The following is a 19,613-nucleotide window of genomic DNA, read 5'->3' as shown; positions in this document are numbered from 1 at the left end:
ATTTAAAGCCACGCTGAATCTGAATCATCCTGTTCATCCTTCATTTTGCTTCCTCTCCCTTCTCCTGTGTCACTCCCTGTCTCTGCAACTCTTAGCTCTGCCTCCCTTTACCCTGACCATTCACAGGCTTCCTACTGCATTAATATTTAAATTAATTGGACAGGGAAAATCCTGCCACCATCAATTCTATGACTAGGCATTAGTCCATCAATAATAACATCTCTGTCATACTTACTCTGAGCTTTTTTGGGCTTGTATGGATTGGAAGCAAGTATAGAGTACCCGGCCAGTCTATTAAAAAAGTAGAAAGGAAATGTCATACATAAAAGGATTAATTTTGTATTAATTTTTCCTGAGACATAATATCTGTACATCTTTACAAAGTATATTATAGTATTCAATCCACAATCATATAGTATACAATGTATAATAATTGACTCAGTATGACAAGCATTTATCTTCAACCATTCAATCACTTTTGTATTGGACATTTTATAGCAATTTAATACACTCTAACCTAAAACCAAGAAATGATTCCTTACCTTCCTCCAGTCTTAGCTCAATAACCCTTCTCATTGAAAACTCCCCTGAAAATCCTACAAAAATTGTAAAGATTTTTCTCTATTTTGTGTCTACTTTGTATACACACACACATACATACACACACACACACACACATACATGTCTGTATATGCATACATTTAAACATATACTACCTTTGTATTTTTGTCTTCTATGAAACAGGAAAAAATAAGTCCCACAAAGCCTTGATCCATCATTTGGTACATGGCTTGTGTACGAACATCTGAAATATAAATAAAAGCATTCTGTTAAATGGGCTGGGCTTAGTGGCATGCACCTTTAATCCCAGCACTCTGGAGGCAGAAGCAGGCATATCTTTCAGTTCCAGGCCAGCCCTGTCTACAAAGTGTGTTCCAAGGACAACCAGGGGTACACAGAGAAACCCTGTCTTAGAGGGAGGTTAAGGAGGAATCTTATTTAACAGATTTTATCCAGAGATAACAGTAATGTCTATCAATTATCCTATCAACATTCATATTCCATAGGAAAATAGGGATATACTGTAATAATATGAATGTTAGAGCATATTTTGCCAAGTTAAAGAAATGTTATGAAAAGTTTGCTATTAAGTAGTAACTCCAAGCTGCTTAGCCCAAGAGTGTCCCTACTCTGAAATGAAACAGAAAAAAATTGAAAACTTCAACTACCCCCAAAACTTGATAACTCCATCTAGGACTAGAAGATAGGCTTTGGAAGTGACAAAAATATTTTTTAGAATAAAAGCCTTTTGATGACTGTGATATGTTATGGAGGAGAAATGGTATAAACACTTACCAACATGTGACGGCCAAACAGTTATATGAGGGTGGGAATGATACCAGCCAACTACTCTCATGGGACGACCTGTTAGTTCAGCCAACCTGTATGTTTGTCAAGGTATTTTCAAAATAAAAAAAATCTTTATGCTTATAATAAAGGGTCAAAATACATAATTAATAGTGAAATAAGGTTCATGACCAGAACTGCCAATGTTATTCTTTAAAGTCAGTCTTTTCTTTAAATATAATTTGTATTTCTATTACATTATCTTATTCTAATTGTGCAAATGTTTGGTCATCCAAATCTTTCCATTCTCTGCAAAGAAGCTTGTTTCAACCTTCAGGATTCTTTTATATTTTCAACTTGAGAATCTTCTGACTTCTCTGTCTACTCCCACTTTTGGTAAAGAAATATAATAAAAGTGTGTGTGTGTGTGTACATGTCCAGTGGTTCTCAACCTTCCTAATGATGCAACCCTTTAATACAGTGCCTTGTGTTGTAGTGATCCTCAACCATAAAATTATCTTTTTGCTACTTAATAACTATAATTGTACTTTATAAATCACAGTTCAGTTTCTCCTATCCTGTAAAATGCTGCCTAGTTTTCCTACAAATTACCTATATTAAAACATAACCAATGACTGACATTTTGACTTAAATGAGTGTACCACATAATTTTGATTTACATATCCTTGATGGCTATATATTAAACACTTTAAAAATATTTATTGGCTGGCCACATTTCTTTTATAAAATAAGATCTATTTATTTTTATATTATGAAGTAACTACAGAGGTTTCTTCTTTTGAGAACGTGAGTTATTAAAGAGAATTTAATACCATATGAATAAAAGTGTAATTGAGGGACTGAAGAGGTTAAAAGCAGTGTCTGCTCTTGCAGAGGGCCTGGGTTCAATTCCCAGCACCCAAATAGCAGCTAACAGCCATTTGTCACTCCATTGCCTAAGAGATTTGATGCCTTCTTCCGGCCTCCAAGACATTGTATGCACATGGTGAATAAATATGCATGCAGGCAAAACACCCATACGGATTAAAAAATGTAATTGATAATGAAAGTGAAAAACCCAAGTGAAGTACCACTGGTTCAAATGGCCATTCTAACTGTACTGAGATGTATAAAGTTGGAAACTGGGCTATTGTTTGAGTGGCTAGCTTAAACTACCTGGGGAGGTTTATGAATTAGAATAAAGTGATTTATTTTTTTAAAAGAGAGTACTGTCTACTCAGTTCATTGATTGGCTGGGTTTCCTGGTGCTTAATTCTTGCAATTCTTTATACTTTCCAGATATTAACTGCTTGTCTAAAGTAGAGCCAACAAAGATCTTCTCCCATTCTGTGTATACATAGGTACAGGTCATAGAACTAGAAGTGGAACCACAAAAGGGGAAAAGAGGTGCTGAGGGAGGGTATATGAAGGTATAACAAAACATATAGGACATGAAAACAGAAAAGGCTAACTGGAGGTATAGGAATATTGGAAGAAGGGGAAAGAGCAACAAAAATAAATTGTTTTAAAGTGCAATAAAAAAAACTAATTGTATGCTGATTTTTAAAAATATTAAAAGAAAAACATACTCAGAGGCTGGAGAGATTACTTAGTGGTTAAAGACCACTGGCTACTTTTTCAGAGAACTGAGGTTTGATTCTTAGCATCTGCATAGAAACTCACAACCATCTGTAACTTCAGTTCCAAGAGATCCAACACCCTTTTCTAGCCTTCATGGGCACCAGGCACACATAAAGCTCAGATATACACGCAGGCAAAACACTCACATACATAAAATTAAGTGTGTATGTATGAGTGGTGTGCACACATACACACACCCTACATACACTACATTTTATACAACTAAGCCTGAGAACCAATACAAGAGTTTTTGAGCTAGGATCTCACCATGTAGGCAAGGCAGGCCTCAAATTTGCAATCCTCCTGCCTCTGTTTGCCACATGCTGAAATTACAGATGGAACCACCACTCCTTGCTTTAATGCTTTTAATGTTCAAATGACAAGAAAATTTTGCTTATTCTTTTAGCCTATCTCTTAAGCCATAGATTGAGAAGAATGTATCACATGGTAGTGAAGCGTAGATGTGGCAATCTGTTTAAGATGTTTAGCTCTGTGCCTGCCTCTCAGTAAATGCTTGACAAATTTAACTATAATGGTGAAATACAGTCTTGTATCCAATCATTACCTGTTTGAAAATGAACTAGTTTCCACTTGAATATAAGTAATCTCAATAATAAACAGCCTTTTCATAACTATAAGAATTTTATATGGGCAGTTATTTGTTTTTAAAATACAGAATGACAATGTTCGATAGATGGGAAACAAAGTAAGCCTGTGAGATGACTTCCAGACTACACAGAATATGGAAGGAAAACTGAAGTCAAGCCTTAGAAGTAAGGAAAACCTCCTATACTCAGTTATTCTGCTCCATACAGTTCACCATGAAAAGGCTCAGATGCTCTCCAAGTTGTTTAACATCAGCTTAGAAGTGAGCTCATGGATCTATACAGCAATACAGAAAAACCTAGAGGATAAGGACATCAAACCCCACATTATCAAAGAAGAACACATTTGTGATTGTCAAGGGTTAGTTATGGCAGGAAAAAGTTGGGTGTGTGTATGAAATGTAGAATGTAGAATGAGAAAATGGTGTTTAATCTTTAAACTTTTATTATTTTTTATTATATTTTTATTAGATATTTTCTTCATTTACATTTCAAATGCTATCCTGAAAGTCCCCATACCCTCCCCCCACTTCCCTACCCACCCATTCCCATTTTTTGGCCCTGGCATTCTCCTGTACTGGGGCATATAAAGTTTGCAAGTCCAATGGGCCTCTCTTCCCAGTGATGGCCAACTAGGCCATCTTCTGATACATATGCAGCTAGAGACACGAGCTCCGGGGGTACTGGTTAGTTCATATTTTTGAACTTTTATTATTATTGTGTGTATGATTTGTTGTACCTTTAAGTGGGTTCTTAGGATAGAATTCAAGTCATCAGGCTTCTGTGGAAAGCACATGGAACTATCTTGCTGATCCCCAGTTTTGAAAGTTGATTATTTCAGAGGTTATATATATCATGTGACAAAGTAGCACAGAACTTTAAATAGTCTATCACTGTCAATTTCTTATCTTTTTTAATGCCATAAATTTGTAATATAGAGCTAACAGATAAAATAGGTCAAGGTTACAAAGACACTCTCTGTATTATTTTTGTAAATTCTAATAAATTTATAAAGATTTCAGACACAGAATTTTTGTAAATATAAAGGGCAGTCAGGATTAATAAGTTAATATAAAAATATAAAACGAACCACAATTATATTGGGGAGCACATATATACTTACTCTAAGTAAATAGGAAAAATTACCACCCTTTTTGCAAAAAAGATAATTTATATATATATAAAATACCTATATTAACAAAAAAGATTATCAAACCAATATAAAAACAAAGGAAATAACCAGATAATATTGTAAAAAATATTATTAGCTCTTAAAAATAAAAACCTCATTTTAAACTGCACATAATGGTACACATCTTTTATCACAGAGGCAGATGGATCTCTTTGAGTCTGAAAGAAACCTGGTCTACACAGTGAGTTCCAGGCCAATAACAGTTACATAGTGAGACCTTGTCTCAAAAAGATAAAAACCAAAAAACATCAACAAGAAAAACCTAAGTTTACTCATAAAAAAGAAAAAAAATAAAAGTGTGTTCCAAGGTAGCCAGAGCTACATAGTGAGACCTGTCTTTAAAATAAGTAAATAAACAAATAAATAAAAACAAAATTAAAAGTTGAAAGAAATGAAACTATTTTATTTTTGAAACAGAGTGTCACTATATCCCCCAGGCTGGCCTCTACCTTGTAAGTACTGGGGCTACAGAAATGTGCCATCATACTCTATTTTTGCTGGGCACATTAGCAATAGTGAAACACAGAAGAATTAAATAGATGAGCTATCAAATTTGGGGGTCTGTCCTGTTATTCAAGCCCCAGCTTCATATAGATGTGGAGCCTTGTAGTAGCTGACTGGCAACCAGTTTGCTTTGAATCTTCATAAAGTAATTGATAGCGTTCATGGCCAAGCTTTTCTTCTCTATCGAGATTATCACATTTTTTGGGGATTCAGTAGAATGTGTATGTAGGTGCATATTCTAAGAAATGTTAGCAAAGTTTTCAAAGTTTTGGTTGGTAAAAATATATCTGATAAAGAAGTATGTCAACAATTGAGTATGTTGAATTCTTTAATTCCTTCAATAAATAACCTTGCAAAAATTGAAAGGCAAGGAAGTAGGCCAGGCTAAAAGAAACTGGTGGTAATTCTTCCACCCTAATATGGGATTCTGATTGACAATTAAAGCTTGTACTTTCTGGTGACAGAGTTGCTACACAGGGGCTAGAGAGGTGCCTTAGTGGTTAAGAGTCTATACTGTACTTGCAGAAGCTGCGGGTTTAGTTACCAGCAAGACCATATCAGGCAATTCAAACCTGCCTGCAACTTAGCCCTACAGGATCCAATGCCCTCTTCTGGACTTTTTAGGCACCTTTATTCACATATGGTACACATACCTACACATAAAATAATAAAATACATATTTTAAGATTGTTGCTTATAATACCCAAATATTGCCAGGAGAGAGCTGGTCTCCCAGGAGTGCTGGCACCCCTGTGAGCACAGGTAAGACCACCACTTCTGCTCTGAGGGACATGCCCGGAGACCTCAGGACACAGGAATCAAGGAGCAGCCTGGGACAGAATCCTTCAGGTTTCTATCTGTGCCCTGGAGCTGACCCTGTGCCAAAGCTTTCCATATCCAAATTCCTCCCAGAGAGAAGTGGTCTCCCAGGAGTACTGACACACAGGCTTGCAGGAGGGAAAAGCCACAGTCAGAGACAGCAAGACCAACAAACACCAGAGATATCCAGATGAAGAGAGGCAAGGGCAAAAACATAAACAACAGAAACCAAGATTACTTGGCATCATCAGAACACAATTCTTCCACCAAAGCAAGTCATAGATACACCATCACAATGGAAAAGCAGGACTAGGATCTAAAATCATTTCTCAAGATGATAATAGAGGACTTTAAGAAAGACATAACTCCCTTAAAGAAATACATAAGAACACAGGTAAACAGCTAGAAGCCCTTAAAGAGGAAACACAAATATGACTTAAAGAACTACAGGAAAACACAACAAAACAACCCAAGATTTAAAAATGGAAGTAGAAACAATAAAGATATCACAAAGGGAGACAGCCCTGGAGACAGAAAACCTAGGAAAGAGATCAGAAGTCACAGATGCAAGCATCACCAAGAAAATACAAGTGATAGAAGAGAGAATATCAGGTGCAGAAGATACCAGAGAAAACATGGACACAACAGCCAGAGAAAATACAAAATGCAAAAAGATCCTAACCCAAAACATCCAGGAAATCCAGNACACAATGAGAAGACCAAACCTAAGGATAATAGGTATAGAAGACAGCAAAGACTCCCAACTTAAAGGGGCCAGTAAGTATCTTCAACAAAATTATAGACGAAAACTTTCCTAACCTAAAGAAAGAGATGCTCATGAGCATAGAAGATGCTCATGAGCATAGAAGAAGCCTACAGAACTCCAAATAGACTGGACCAGAAAAGAAATTCCTCCTGCCACATAATAGTCAAAACACCAAATGCACTAAACAAAGAAAGAATAGTAAAAGCAGTAAGGGAAAAAGGTCAAGTAGCATATAAAAGCAGACGTATCAGAATTACACCAGATTTCTTACCAGAGACTATGAAATCTAGAAGATTCTGGGCAGATGTCACACAGAAACTAAGAACATAAATGCCAGCCTAAACTACTATACTCAGCAAAATTCTCAATTACCATAGATGGAGAAACCAAGATATTTCATTACAAAACCAAATTCACACAATATCTTTCCACAAATCCTGCCCTACAAAGGATAATAGATTGAAAATACCAATACAAGGAGGGAAACTGTACCCCAGAAAAAGCCAGAAATTAATCTTTCAACAAACCCAAAAGAAGATAGCCACATAAACATTATTCCACCTCTAACAACAAAAATAACAGGAAGTAACAGTCACTTGCCCTTAATATCTCTTAATATCAATGGACTCAATTTCCCAATAAAAAGACATATACTAACAGACCAGATACGTAAACAGGAACCAACATTTTGCTGCATACAGGAAATGCACCTCAGTGATAAAGACAGACAGTTCCTCAGAGTAAAAGGGTAGAAAACAATTTTCCAAGCAAATGGTCCCAAGAAACAAGCTGGAGTAGCCATTCTAACATCGAATAAAATTGACTTTCAACCCAAAGTTATGAAGAAGGATAAGGAAGGACATTTCATACTGGTCAAAAGAAAAAAAAATCTACCAAGATGAACTCTCAATTCTGAATATGTATGCTTTAAATGCAATGGCACTCACATTCATAAAAGAAACTTATTGGGGGCTGGTTGAGAGCACTGACTGTTCTTCTGTAGGTCCTGAGTTCAAATTCCAGCAACCACACAGTGGCTCACAGCCATCTGTATTGAGATTGGATGCCCTCTTCTGGTGTGTCTGAAAACAGCTACAGTGTACTTACATATAATAAATAAATAAAGAAATCTTAAAAGAAAATAATCTGATGCTGTGTCTGAAGACAGCTACAGTGTACTCACATACATAAGTAATTTATAATTTCTTCTGGTGTTGTCTGAAGACAGCTACAGTGTACTCACATACATAAATAAATCTTTTTTTTAAACAAAACTGAAGCTCAAAGCACACATTGCACCACACACAAAAATAGTGGGAGACTTCAACATCCCACTCTCATCAACGGACAGATCATAGAAACAGAAACTAAACAGAGATACAGTAAAACTAACAAGTGATGGACCAAATGGATTTAACATATATTTATATAACATTTCATCCTAAAACAAAAGAATATACCTTTTTTTAAGCACCTCATGGTACATTCTCCAAAACTGACCATATAATCGGTCACAAAACAGGCCTCAACAGATACAAGAAGATTGAAATAATCCCATGCATCCTATCAGATCACCATGCACTAAGGCTGGTCTTCAATAACAACAAAAACAACAGAAAGCCTACATACAAATGGAAACTGAACAACACTCTTCTCAATGATACCTTGGTCAAGGAAGGAATAAAGAAAGAAATTGAGGACTTTTTGGAGTTTAATGAAAATGAAGCCACAACATACCCAAACTTATGGGACACAATGAAAGCATTTCTAAGAGGAAAACCTATAGCTCTGAGTGCCTCCAGAAAGAAACTGGAGAGAGCAGACACTACCAGCTTAACAGCACACCTGAAAGGTCTAGAACAAAAAGAAGCAAATACACCCAAGAGGAGTAGACGGCAGGAAATAATCAAACTCAGGGCTAAAATCAACCAAGTAGAAATGAAAGGAACTATACAAAGAATCAACAAAACCAAGAGCTGGTTCTTTGAGAAAATCTTTCTTTCTTCCTTATCACATATAGGCTAACAGGCTAACAGGAGTATTTTATTGACTGATGATTTACTATTGCAAGTGCCATCCCTGAACAGCTGGAATAAGAAATCAATCTGCACAAGATAGTAATTCTACTCCTTCATGACCTCTTCTTCAGTGCCTGCCTCCAAGTTCATGTTTGATTTCCTGTCTTGACTACCATTCATAATGTGCTGTAAGATATAAGATGAAATAAACTCTTTCTTCTCTAAGAAATAAATAAATAAAAAGAAAAGAAAAAAGGTTCAGAGCTAGTAATGACAAAAAAAAGAAAAGATTGTTGCATTACACCTATCACCATGATGTAAAATGAAGTAAACTATATTTTAATAATTTAAGAAGCTTTATACTCTAACAAAATTTGTAGAGGTGGCTAATAATATGGTCCTGCAGTTTAAATATACAGAAATGATGAATATCAATGCAATCAAGTTTCAATGCTCCAACTGATACAGCAGAGCGACTTACTATGTGTTCAGAAACCCTGCAATGAATGACTGCTACATTCGGCTAAGAAAGCAGCAGTGATGACATTACCTAGATAAAAAGCTACTATTGTCCTAAAGGAACAGATTTCATAGTTGACAGAAAATGCATAAAACTAAAGACAAAAAAACAAAAACAAACAAACAAACAAACAAGCCTATAGGAGGTAATGAAGAGATGTCTGGCTGCTCTTCCAGAGGACCCAAATGCATAGACTCCAACTCCAGGGGAATCTGATACCCTCTTCTAGGCCTCCTTGGGCCTTAGGCATACACGTGGCATATATATATGCAGGCAAAACAAATATATACTTAAAACAAACACAGCTTTTTTTTTTAAAAAGGATAGTGGCAACTTTTCATGATTATTTTATGTAATTTCTTAAATATTTGATAAATTTGTGTCAACAGTCCAACTAAAAGCTAAAAATTGTTTCAAAATAATATAAACACACAAAGCATAAATATACTTGAATATTGAAATATTATATGAGAGTATATAGTAAGAGAGTATATTTTTATGTATAAGTAATCCATGATCTTTGAAAAAGAGGTAGTTTTTTTAAAAAGATTTATTTATTTTATGTATGTGAGTACACTGTGGCTGTCTTCAGACACACCAGAAGAGGGCATTGGATCCCATTACAGATAGCTGTGTGCCATTATATGATTGCTTGGAATTGAACTCAGGACCTCTGGAAGAGCAGTCAGTGCTCAGAACCCCTGAGCCATATCTCCAGCCCCCTAAAAGTATTTTTAAAGGTTGTATACAATCTAGAACATTCTATATCTTACTCATTATTTCAAAGTATTATAAAATATAAAATTTGAAATATGTAAAGAAAATATAGATATCAACAAAATATATAAATATATAAAAATCTTAAATCCTAAAATCTAGACACAGGAAGAAGAAAGTAAAATTATTGCTTCTGTATTTCCTGTCTGACTGGAAGACTGTACTCCAAGTAATAAGAACATATTGGTGGCACATGCCTTTAATCCTAGTAGCACTTGGAGGCAGAGGCAGGTTGATTTGAGTTCAAGGCCAGCCTCATCTGCAAAGCAAGTTCCAGGACAGTCAAGACTACACAGAAAATGTCTTGAAAAAAAAAAAAGAAGAACAGATATTGATGGTACAAAGTATTTTGTTACTGAATTTCACTAAATTATTAACATAGAAATGTTAAATTCAATATTAACAATTTATTATAAAATGGACCTATCCCATAATCAGCCTCCAAATGCTGACACCGTTGCATACACTAGCAAGATTTTGCTGAAAGGACCCAGATATAGCTGTCTCTTGTGAGACTATGCCGGGGCCTAGCAAACACAGAAGTGAATGCTCACAGTCAGCTATTGGATGGANCACAGGGCNCCCAATGGAGGAGCTAGAGAAAGTACCCAAGGAGCTNAAGGGGTCTGCAACCCTATAGGTGGAACAACATTATGAACTAACCAGTACCCCCTGGAACTCATGTCTCTAGCTGCATATGTATCAGAAGATGGCCTAGTCGGTCATCAGTGGAAAGAGAGGCCCATTGGTCTTGCAAACTTTATATGCCTCAGTATAGGGGAACACCAGGGCCAAGAAGTGGAAGTGGGAGAGTAGAGGAGTGGGTGGGGAGGGTATGGGGAACATTTGGGGTAGCATTGGAAATGTAAATAAAGAAAATACCTAATTAAAATAAAATAAAATAAAAAAATAAAGTGGACCTATAGATACAAAAAAGTAAATTTTAAATATAGATAGTATACATGAACAGTGTAAACTTTGAAAAATATACAAAAAATCTAGGTATGAGGTCTGTTGGCTGATACCTGCAATCCCAGCACTCAAATAGAGGCCAAACCAGACAGTATAAGACCTCTTCTTAAAAACCCCAAAATAACAAGGTACAAAAATTATTTAAAAATTCATTTTCTCCAGTCTTGTGCATGGATAGAGCCAGGATACTTAGTCCAGTAGAACAATAAACCACCAGAGGCACTGATGCAAGTTCAACTTGCCATAGGTAAGGCATACAATTCAGACTACAGGAAAATAAATCATTCTTTGGTTATCTTTAGCATGGAATTACATGTTAAGTTCTCCAAATTGCATTTTCTGAGGAAAAGTTTCATAAACTAATCTTTTCAAGGATAAGATAGTGAACAACCTAGAAATTAGAAAAACTGGAATAGTAAGAAGGAATAGAGAGTCAATATGTAAGATATATGATGGGAGGAAAAGGGACTGCCTATAAAGCTCACTGTTATTGTTTTTTACCCTAAGACCTATGAATATTTATGAGCAGGACCATCTAAAACTTTTATTTCTTCCAATAAAAGAAACAGGAAGAAATGAAATTCTAATGAACCTGGGATGAAGAGATGGATCAGTTCACAAAGTACTTGCCTTGTAAGTGCAAGGTCTTGCAATCCATGCCCAGAACTCATAATCCAGTCAGAATGGCTATCAAGTAAACAAATAATGGGTCTGGATAGATGGCTCAGTGGTTAAAATTGTTTGTTGCTCTTGAAGAGGACCCAGGTTCAATTCCCAGCACCTATATGGTGACTCACAGCCATTTATCTGTAACTCAAGTTCTAGGGGATCTAAATGACTTCTGATCTCTACAGACACAAGGTACATATATGATATAAAGACATACATTCAAGAAAAACATTCATATAAATAAAATAAAACTTAATTTAAAAATGAAAACAATTAATCCCAGCACTTGGGAGGCAGAAACAGGCGGATTTCTGAGCTCGAGGCCAGCCTAGTCTAGAGTGAGTTCCAGGACAGCCAGGGCTACACAGAAAAACCCTGTCTTGAAAAACCAAAATAATAATAATAGAAATAATAATAAATAAAAAAATGAAAACAAATGCTAGAAAGGTTATAGGGGAAAGGAACTATTATTGGTGGGAGTGTAAACTGGTACCATGATGATGGAAATCAGTATTAAAGTTCCTCAAATATATAACTCAAATATAACTACAATAAGACACAGCTATACCATTCCCAGGAATATACTCCAAAAAATCCATAACCTAATACTGAGATACTTGTACACTCATGTTCATTGATGCTCCATTCATAATAACAAGGAAATAAAGCAGCCTAGATGCCATCAATCAATGAATAGATAATTAAAATATGGTATAAACACACAACAAAATCATTATTGATCTTTTAGGATTTGTAAGTAAACAGAGTTAGAAAATATTATATTGAATGAGGTAAACCAGACCCAGAAAGACAAATAACATATGTTCTTTTTCATATTTGGATCCTAGCTTTCAACTTTTATATATGTGTATTTTCATGGGAATAAATGTGTGTACACATGAGGAAACCACAAAGGGGCCCATGAGGGGTAGGAATAAAGCTTTAAGAAAGCAGGCTGGCCTGAGTAATAATAGAACACATTGTGTAAGCAAAAAGAAAATACTTAGGACAGATTTAAGTGGGCAGCAAGTTGAGGGAACAGGGAGATGAATGAACATATGGAATAAGGGGAGTCCACTGAAAGTAAGAATGTAGGAAAATATATAAAAACTTGCTACTTTGTAAAGTAAATTTTTTAAAGGTAGAAAATGTTTAAGAAACAATACCTGAATACATGCACACACATGGGGGGCAGGGGAAGAGAGATGATTTTTTCCAAATAATTAGATCTAAAGGGTAAATATGAAGAAGGGGAATATTCACCAGAAAGAAAATTTATGGAACCAACTAAAGTTAAGAAGATAGCAATTACACTGGTATGGCCCAGAGCCTACAAAGCATCTCATGCATTATTAAGGATATTTCTGCCTCTGTTGAAGCTGCAGACAGTTGCTCTGGAGAAATTTCTACACGGTCCTTTCTCTTGTCAGAACGCCGCAAGATGATGACAGAATGGATATGAACAATTCTGATGGTATCCATCTAAAGGGAAATCCATAGAAATGGTTACTTCTGTGTTTGGCCAATAATACCTCCTTCCCCAATTGCCTATAATTATAGGATTACATTTTATTAAAGTAGCAGTAGGAAATTTCACTTTCAAAAACTGATGCTTTTCTTATGAATGCAATTTTGGTTTATTTATTATTATTATTATTATTATTATTATTGTATTTTTGAGACAGTTTCATGTAGTCCAGGTGGGCCTTCAACTTCTATATAGGTTTTGGATGGGTTTGAACTCCTGATCCTCCTACCTCTGCTTCCCAAGTGCTATAGTTATAGGCATGCATCACTATTCCCAGTAAATAAATGTCTTAAATGCACCATATCCCAATTAAGATATATATTTCAGAGTATTTAGATCAATAATGTACTCTTTGAATATTCATCTAAGTTATACAAAATGCATTATCATGTTAAGGAATATAAGTGTTCAAAAGGCAAGGAGTATGGCTGAGAAGAAAGTACTATAGATGAAACTTCACTAAAATAATGGAGACAATTGGTGCTAGAAGAACTGAGAAGACTAATTAGAAAATAATATTCATAGAGAAGGTAGGCAAATGTATTTGTTGATTGCTGTGTATGGATATATAGAATTTCTATAGTTGCCAAATAGATATATGAACTACAAAAGAGGTACAGTATGAGTAAAATGTTTGAGAGATTTTCAGAGTTTGAGGTGGAATGGTAAACAGTAAGGCTAAGAACAGATAGAATGAAAAAATGTACAAAGTTTTTAATATCACGCAGTGGCTTACAGGATGAACAGGAAGAAAGAAAATTAAATATGGCAATGTTTTTTTAAGTAGTATTGTAGCTTAGGTTCAAACAGAATCAGTTGGGAACCATCAACAAAATTTTCACCAGAGGCCTGGGCCCTAAATCAAGAGGGGTGCCCACATTTAGAATATTGTAGAGTAAAAGGGAGAAGAAAGACAAAGAAGACATGAAGAGCAGAGAAATGGTTCAAGTTTGGGGTAGGGATGGAGAGTAGCTTTCAATGTCAGAAGTGAAAGGACAAAGATGAAATCTGAAAGCAAGTTTTTGAAGTAAGCTATGATCTCCCTACTGTACAATATAGAAGCCATTAGGCACAACTCTTAAAATATGTCAAGTCTAATTTTTAAATAAGCCATAAATGTAATACCCACTGTGATTAAAAGGCTTATCTGTGATTAAGGGGCTAGAGAGATGGCTCAGTGGTTAAAAGCACTGGGTGCTATTCCAGAGGTCCCAATTCAATTCTCAAGAACCACATGGTTGCTCACAACCATCTGTAATGGGATGTGATGCCCTCTTCTGGTGTGCCTGAAGATTGCTACAGTGTACTCATATACAATAAATAAATAAGTAAATACATCTTTAAAAGTCTTACTAAAAAGGGGGAGTAGGAAGAATGTGAACTATCTCAACATTTCTTAACTACTGACTACATATTGAAATAATGCTTTTCATATTAGATCTAAATGAAATATACCCTTATATTAACTTTATTTTCATCTTTTGGCTGTAGTTACTAACTAAAGAAAGTGTGAATGTAGTTGAAAGAATAGTCAGCATTTTGGTAGGATAAACTATCCTGAACAGACAAAAATCAAGACAAGGTACAATTTGCATAAGAAATACTGACTATTCTTTTAAAAATTAATAAAATGTTGCTCAAGGAATAACCTTTCTTTTTGTTGTTGTTTGATAAGTTCTCAAGTCTATAGCCTAGGATGGTCTGCAACTCACTTTGCAGCTTTGGTTAGCCTGAAATTCACAATAATCCTTCTGCTCCGACCTCCTTAGTGCTGAGATTCAAGTGTAAACAATCACACCTGGCTTTATAATTTATTGAAAACACAACACAGATAGCTCTATAGAGTTTAAATCTCAGAAGGCTGTTATGCTTTTCTATTATTGTATTACTTGGAGTTTCTATAAATCAGGTGTTGCTATTTTATGGTTCAGTAGCTTTTCACACATTCTCCCTTCTGTGTAAATAATTTCACAAATATTCTGAGAGCACTTTCATATTAAGTTCCTGATCATATTATAAACATAAAATCATTCTCCTGTATACGTATTCTTTCATAATCATTATGCACCTATTTTTACTAGAACACACACTGTGTCATAATTATTTTCACACTTTTCTCCTCTATTAGAATGCAAGCTTCTCAGGAACAGAGACCATATTTTATTTATGCTTTCTCACCAGTAACTAGTACAATGTATGGCAGGCATAAAACAGATGAAAAATAAAATTAGAAACAGATATAGATGCATACATAGCCTCTCAAAGAATAACAAGACAAATAACTGACTTTTCAACAGGAACTATGAAATCCCAAATATTATATCTTAGAATACTAAAATAAAACAGATGCAAACCAGGAACTCTATAGTCATAGAATGTATCCTTTAAACTGCAGATAAAATAAAAGACATATTCAGATATCCAATGGAGGGAATTATAAAAACAGAAATGTTATAGTTCTTCAGAAAGAAAGGTAATTCCGGAAAATTACAAAAAAGTAAGTGCCATAAAAATATCTGTATAGACCCAAAGATAGCTGTCTCTTGTGAGACTATGCAGGGGCCTAGCAAACACAGGAGTGGATGCTCACAGTCAGCTATTGGATGTATCACAGGGCTCCCAATGGAGAAGCTAGAGAAAGTACCCAAGGCTGCTTGTGGACGTTGTACATCGTGGTGCGGAGCCGAGTGCGCACCACGATGTACAACGTCCACAAGCAGGTATGGGGGACTTTTGGGATAGCATTGGAAATGTAATTGAGGAAAATATGTAATAAAAAAAAAAAAGAAAAAAAAATCTGTATAAACATAATGAATACAAAGTGTACAAAATAGTAGTAATAATGTTAAATAAAGCTTCTATACATACATATACATTATATAATATACTAATATATGTAATTAAAAGGTATGACAATAACCCAAAAAGTAAAGGGTATAAATTAACATAACAAATATTCTAAAATTTTATTATGAATACTCCCCAACTTATAATTATTTTACCAAGGATTTTTCAACTTTACATTGATGGAGAGGTGGTGTACATTAGATAGAAATTGTACTCTAAATTTGAATCTTCCTAAGAAGCTTGGTACTTTAGGTGTATTATACACTTGGGTGTATGATATTTTCACCTTAGAGTGAGTTTATTAAGATATTACAAAATTGTATTATTGGAAAAACAGTAAAAATAGTTGTATTACACTTAACAAATGAAGAAAACATATTAAAATATGTAGAATAACCACTAAAAAATAAAAGGCTATTGTAACTAATAAATGGAGGGCCAAATAGAATAATAAAATATATTTGAATAATACAAAAGAAAGTAAGAAAAGAGAAAAAGAGTAATTCAAGACAAAAGGTAGATTAAATAGTAAGCAAGAAAATGGCAATTGAAATTCATATATAAATTAGTAACTACTAAAAATAACTGAAACTCCAAATAAAAAGATCAAGGGGAATAAAAAAGTTTACAAAAGAGTATTGACCAAAGGGATATATAGAATTAAATAGAAGGCTTTTGTTCCTTTTAAAAACTGAGAGTGACTTAAGTATATCATTTGTAGCCTTATACATAGGAAAAATGTTATGGTAAATCTAGGTTGTCAATTTGGTTGGGTTGAATGGTTTCTTGAGTAAGGTTAGGGACACTCACTGTTGGTGTGCCCGTTCCAGCATTTTCAAAGAGGACTGATTTGCAGGAGAGTAGCAGGAGAGTCTTTCCCCCTGGATGTGGATTCTCCATGCAATAGTCTGGGAGTCCAGATGGAATTAAAGAAAGAGAAGAGCAGGGCAGGCTAGTTCCATCCTTCCTGAGCTAGTGCTTGTAGCATTGTATCTATCACCAACAGCCACCAGACCCAATAGCCTTCAGCCATCCAGTGAAGATGCACACCAGCTAAACTCCTGGGAGTTTCTAGGCCTGCAGTAGAGCTACAGCATTTATCCTCCTTGAGCTGAGGCTTTCATCTTCTTGACTTAGCCTGTATGGAATTATCCCACTCTCCAGCAAGCAGACAGCCAATTTTGGACCACCCAGGCCCCAACTGGGTAATAAATCCTATAAATTTCCTTTTGTAAGAAAGAGATTTCAATTCTATTGCTTCTGTTCCTCTAGAAAACTTTAATACAGGAAGAAAGGAGGCTTAGAGGTTATAGTGAAGGAATCTGTATATAGGAAATAAAGATAGTAAGTAAGTAGATGCTTTCCCTAGTAGCTTGGAGAAAGGATAAGAAACAATTACTTTTACTGTACTTTACAGAATCCTTGGGCTCTAATATATTGAAGGAAAATCTAACTAGTTTTATACAATTAGCCTAGAGAATGGCAGGAAAACTGAGGTGGGAGTGAACACTCAGGAGAAAAGCCAGAGTGGCCTATCACAACACCATGGATATATTGCCTATGCAAAATATAAATAGACTATTGAGGATTGGGTAAAGAGGTAACAAGAAATATGAACCAAATGTCAAAGGCTTTGAAAACAGGCAGCAACTGCAAGGAGAAGACAAAAGTAATGTTGATCAGTTTCCTACAAAGCACAGAAACTAACTAGGTCCCATTCTAACGAGACTTTTCATCTGATTTTAGTATGGAAAAAAACTATGCTGCACAATTACAAAGTGGATTAATATCCTGGCTGAAGTCATCAAACAGACTGCTGAACTTTCTCCCCAATCATAAATTTTGATCATCCAGAATTTTATCATACATACCTTTTCTGGGACTGTGCGCATTTCAGTTCCAGTGTATGTAAATTTAGAGTCACTCCTATTGGAGATAGATTAGAAAAGAGAGTAATTGTGGTTTAGAATAGAAAAAGGAGTCAAGGAAAAATAACATAAACAGTTTTTGCAATGTAACCTTAGCTGAAACAGAAGAGGGAGGAAGATGAACAGAGTAGATTCCAGGTTTTAAGGAGAAGGCTTGATAAACAATAAGCTACACTTTGCAGTTTAAACAATAGAGACCCAAAGGTTTTACCATCTCTGAAGCTTTTAAGCTACTAGGTACCTCTAGGATCTGTAGGATTCACAGGGGTGGGACAGAAATCCACTGGTAATTTAGATGGGTAATGGGTCAACAAGGGAAAAGCATCTCAATATGTAGGCATTATCTGCCATAAGGAAAGTAAGTGGCCTATCCCTGGTGTTTCAGGGAAGAGAGATATAAAACACATAAAGCAAGAAAATGGAATGCAATAGAACCAAATATCAAGTATATTGATAGTCATTTTTAACAAGCTGCCTTTATTCCAGTCAACAAAGTTCTATTCATTTAGCTATTATGCAGTAATCAGTTAGGCTCCTGGATCTCCAACAAAATTCTACGTTTAAGAACTTTTACAAATTCACTTATGATGTTGGTTTCTTCAGCCAGATTTTCTACATAGGAGCATATATATTTTACATAAAGATTATGCTATGATAAAAGGTTAAAATGAATCTTTAGGATCACGGTAGAACTCAGATTATAGTGAGGCATCTCTATACTATTAATATTAAGATAAAACATGTAAATACTGTTAAAAAGTTGCTGTAATTCTTCACTGAGAATCAGTTTAGAGTTTATGATATGTAAATAAACAAATATAGTCTTACCTTATGTCATCATTCAACTAGAGTAGGAAAGAGCAGAAAACATTAATGACACATTTATTTAGTTATAGGGATGCAGATTTACATGAAAATTAGGCCATATGTTCACACACAACAGTATGAAAGACTGGAGAATTCATTCTGAGTACTTTTAAAGCTACACCGTACTTCCTCATCTACTTTCAAATATCTGTAACATTTAACCACAAAAGAGACTTTGGAGTCCATGAAACCCTTCTGTTTGAGTTCTTTGCTGAGCTTTAAAAATGTTTTAGTGATAGCTAGCTCTGCTTCTCATAGGAAAAACTGGTGGCAAGACACAAGGCTGTAACCTGGGCTACTGGTTTTCTAATACCTGGATAACTCATGCCAGAATGTGTTTCTGGCCTGGTTTGCAGTTTTAATCACTGGTATGATAACCCCCATCCCCTGCGTTCATGCAGACAGCTGAGGGTTTACAGGAACATAAGCATGGATCAGAGCGCCAGAGGAAAAGTACCCCGCGACAGCATTAAAAACTCAAAGGAAGCCGGAATCCCAGCACTCGGGAGGCAGAGGCAGGCGGATTTCTGAGTTCGAGGCCAGCCTGGTCTACAGAGTGAGTTCCAGGACAGCCAGGGCTATACAGAGAAACACTGTCTCGAAAAACAAAACA

At 35.4% G+C, this 19,613-nt stretch overlaps 1 protein-coding gene across 5 annotated transcripts in view; it reads right to left on the bottom strand.

Moving 5' to 3' along the window:
* The window catches only part of Brcc3 (BRCA1/BRCA2-containing complex subunit 3), a 37,953-nt gene that overhangs the window by 18,003 nt on the left and 337 nt on the right, over positions 1-19,613 (bottom strand). For all 5 annotated transcript variants that reach the window (XM_021153253.2, XM_021153251.2, XM_021153254.2 and 2 more), the window contains exons 2-7: positions 18,962-18,978; positions 18,077-18,131; positions 13,193-13,312; positions 1,357-1,444; positions 717-805; positions 236-291 (exon numbers count right to left, since the gene is read on the bottom strand). In XM_021153253.2, the coding sequence (XP_021008912.1) occupies positions 236-291; positions 717-805; positions 1,357-1,444; positions 13,193-13,312; positions 18,077-18,131; positions 18,962-18,978 (425 nt within the window). The remainder of the gene's footprint in view (positions 1-235; positions 292-716; positions 806-1,356; positions 1,445-13,192; positions 13,313-18,076; positions 18,132-18,961; positions 18,979-19,613) is intronic.

This window comes from Mus caroli, chromosome X (assembly GCF_900094665.2).
Source record: "Mus caroli chromosome X, CAROLI_EIJ_v1.1, whole genome shotgun sequence".
Lineage (NCBI taxonomy): Eukaryota > Metazoa > Chordata > Mammalia > Rodentia > Muridae > Mus > Mus caroli.
Note: the sequence above shows the minus strand (reverse complement) of the source record. Positions and strands in the feature narration are given on the sequence as shown.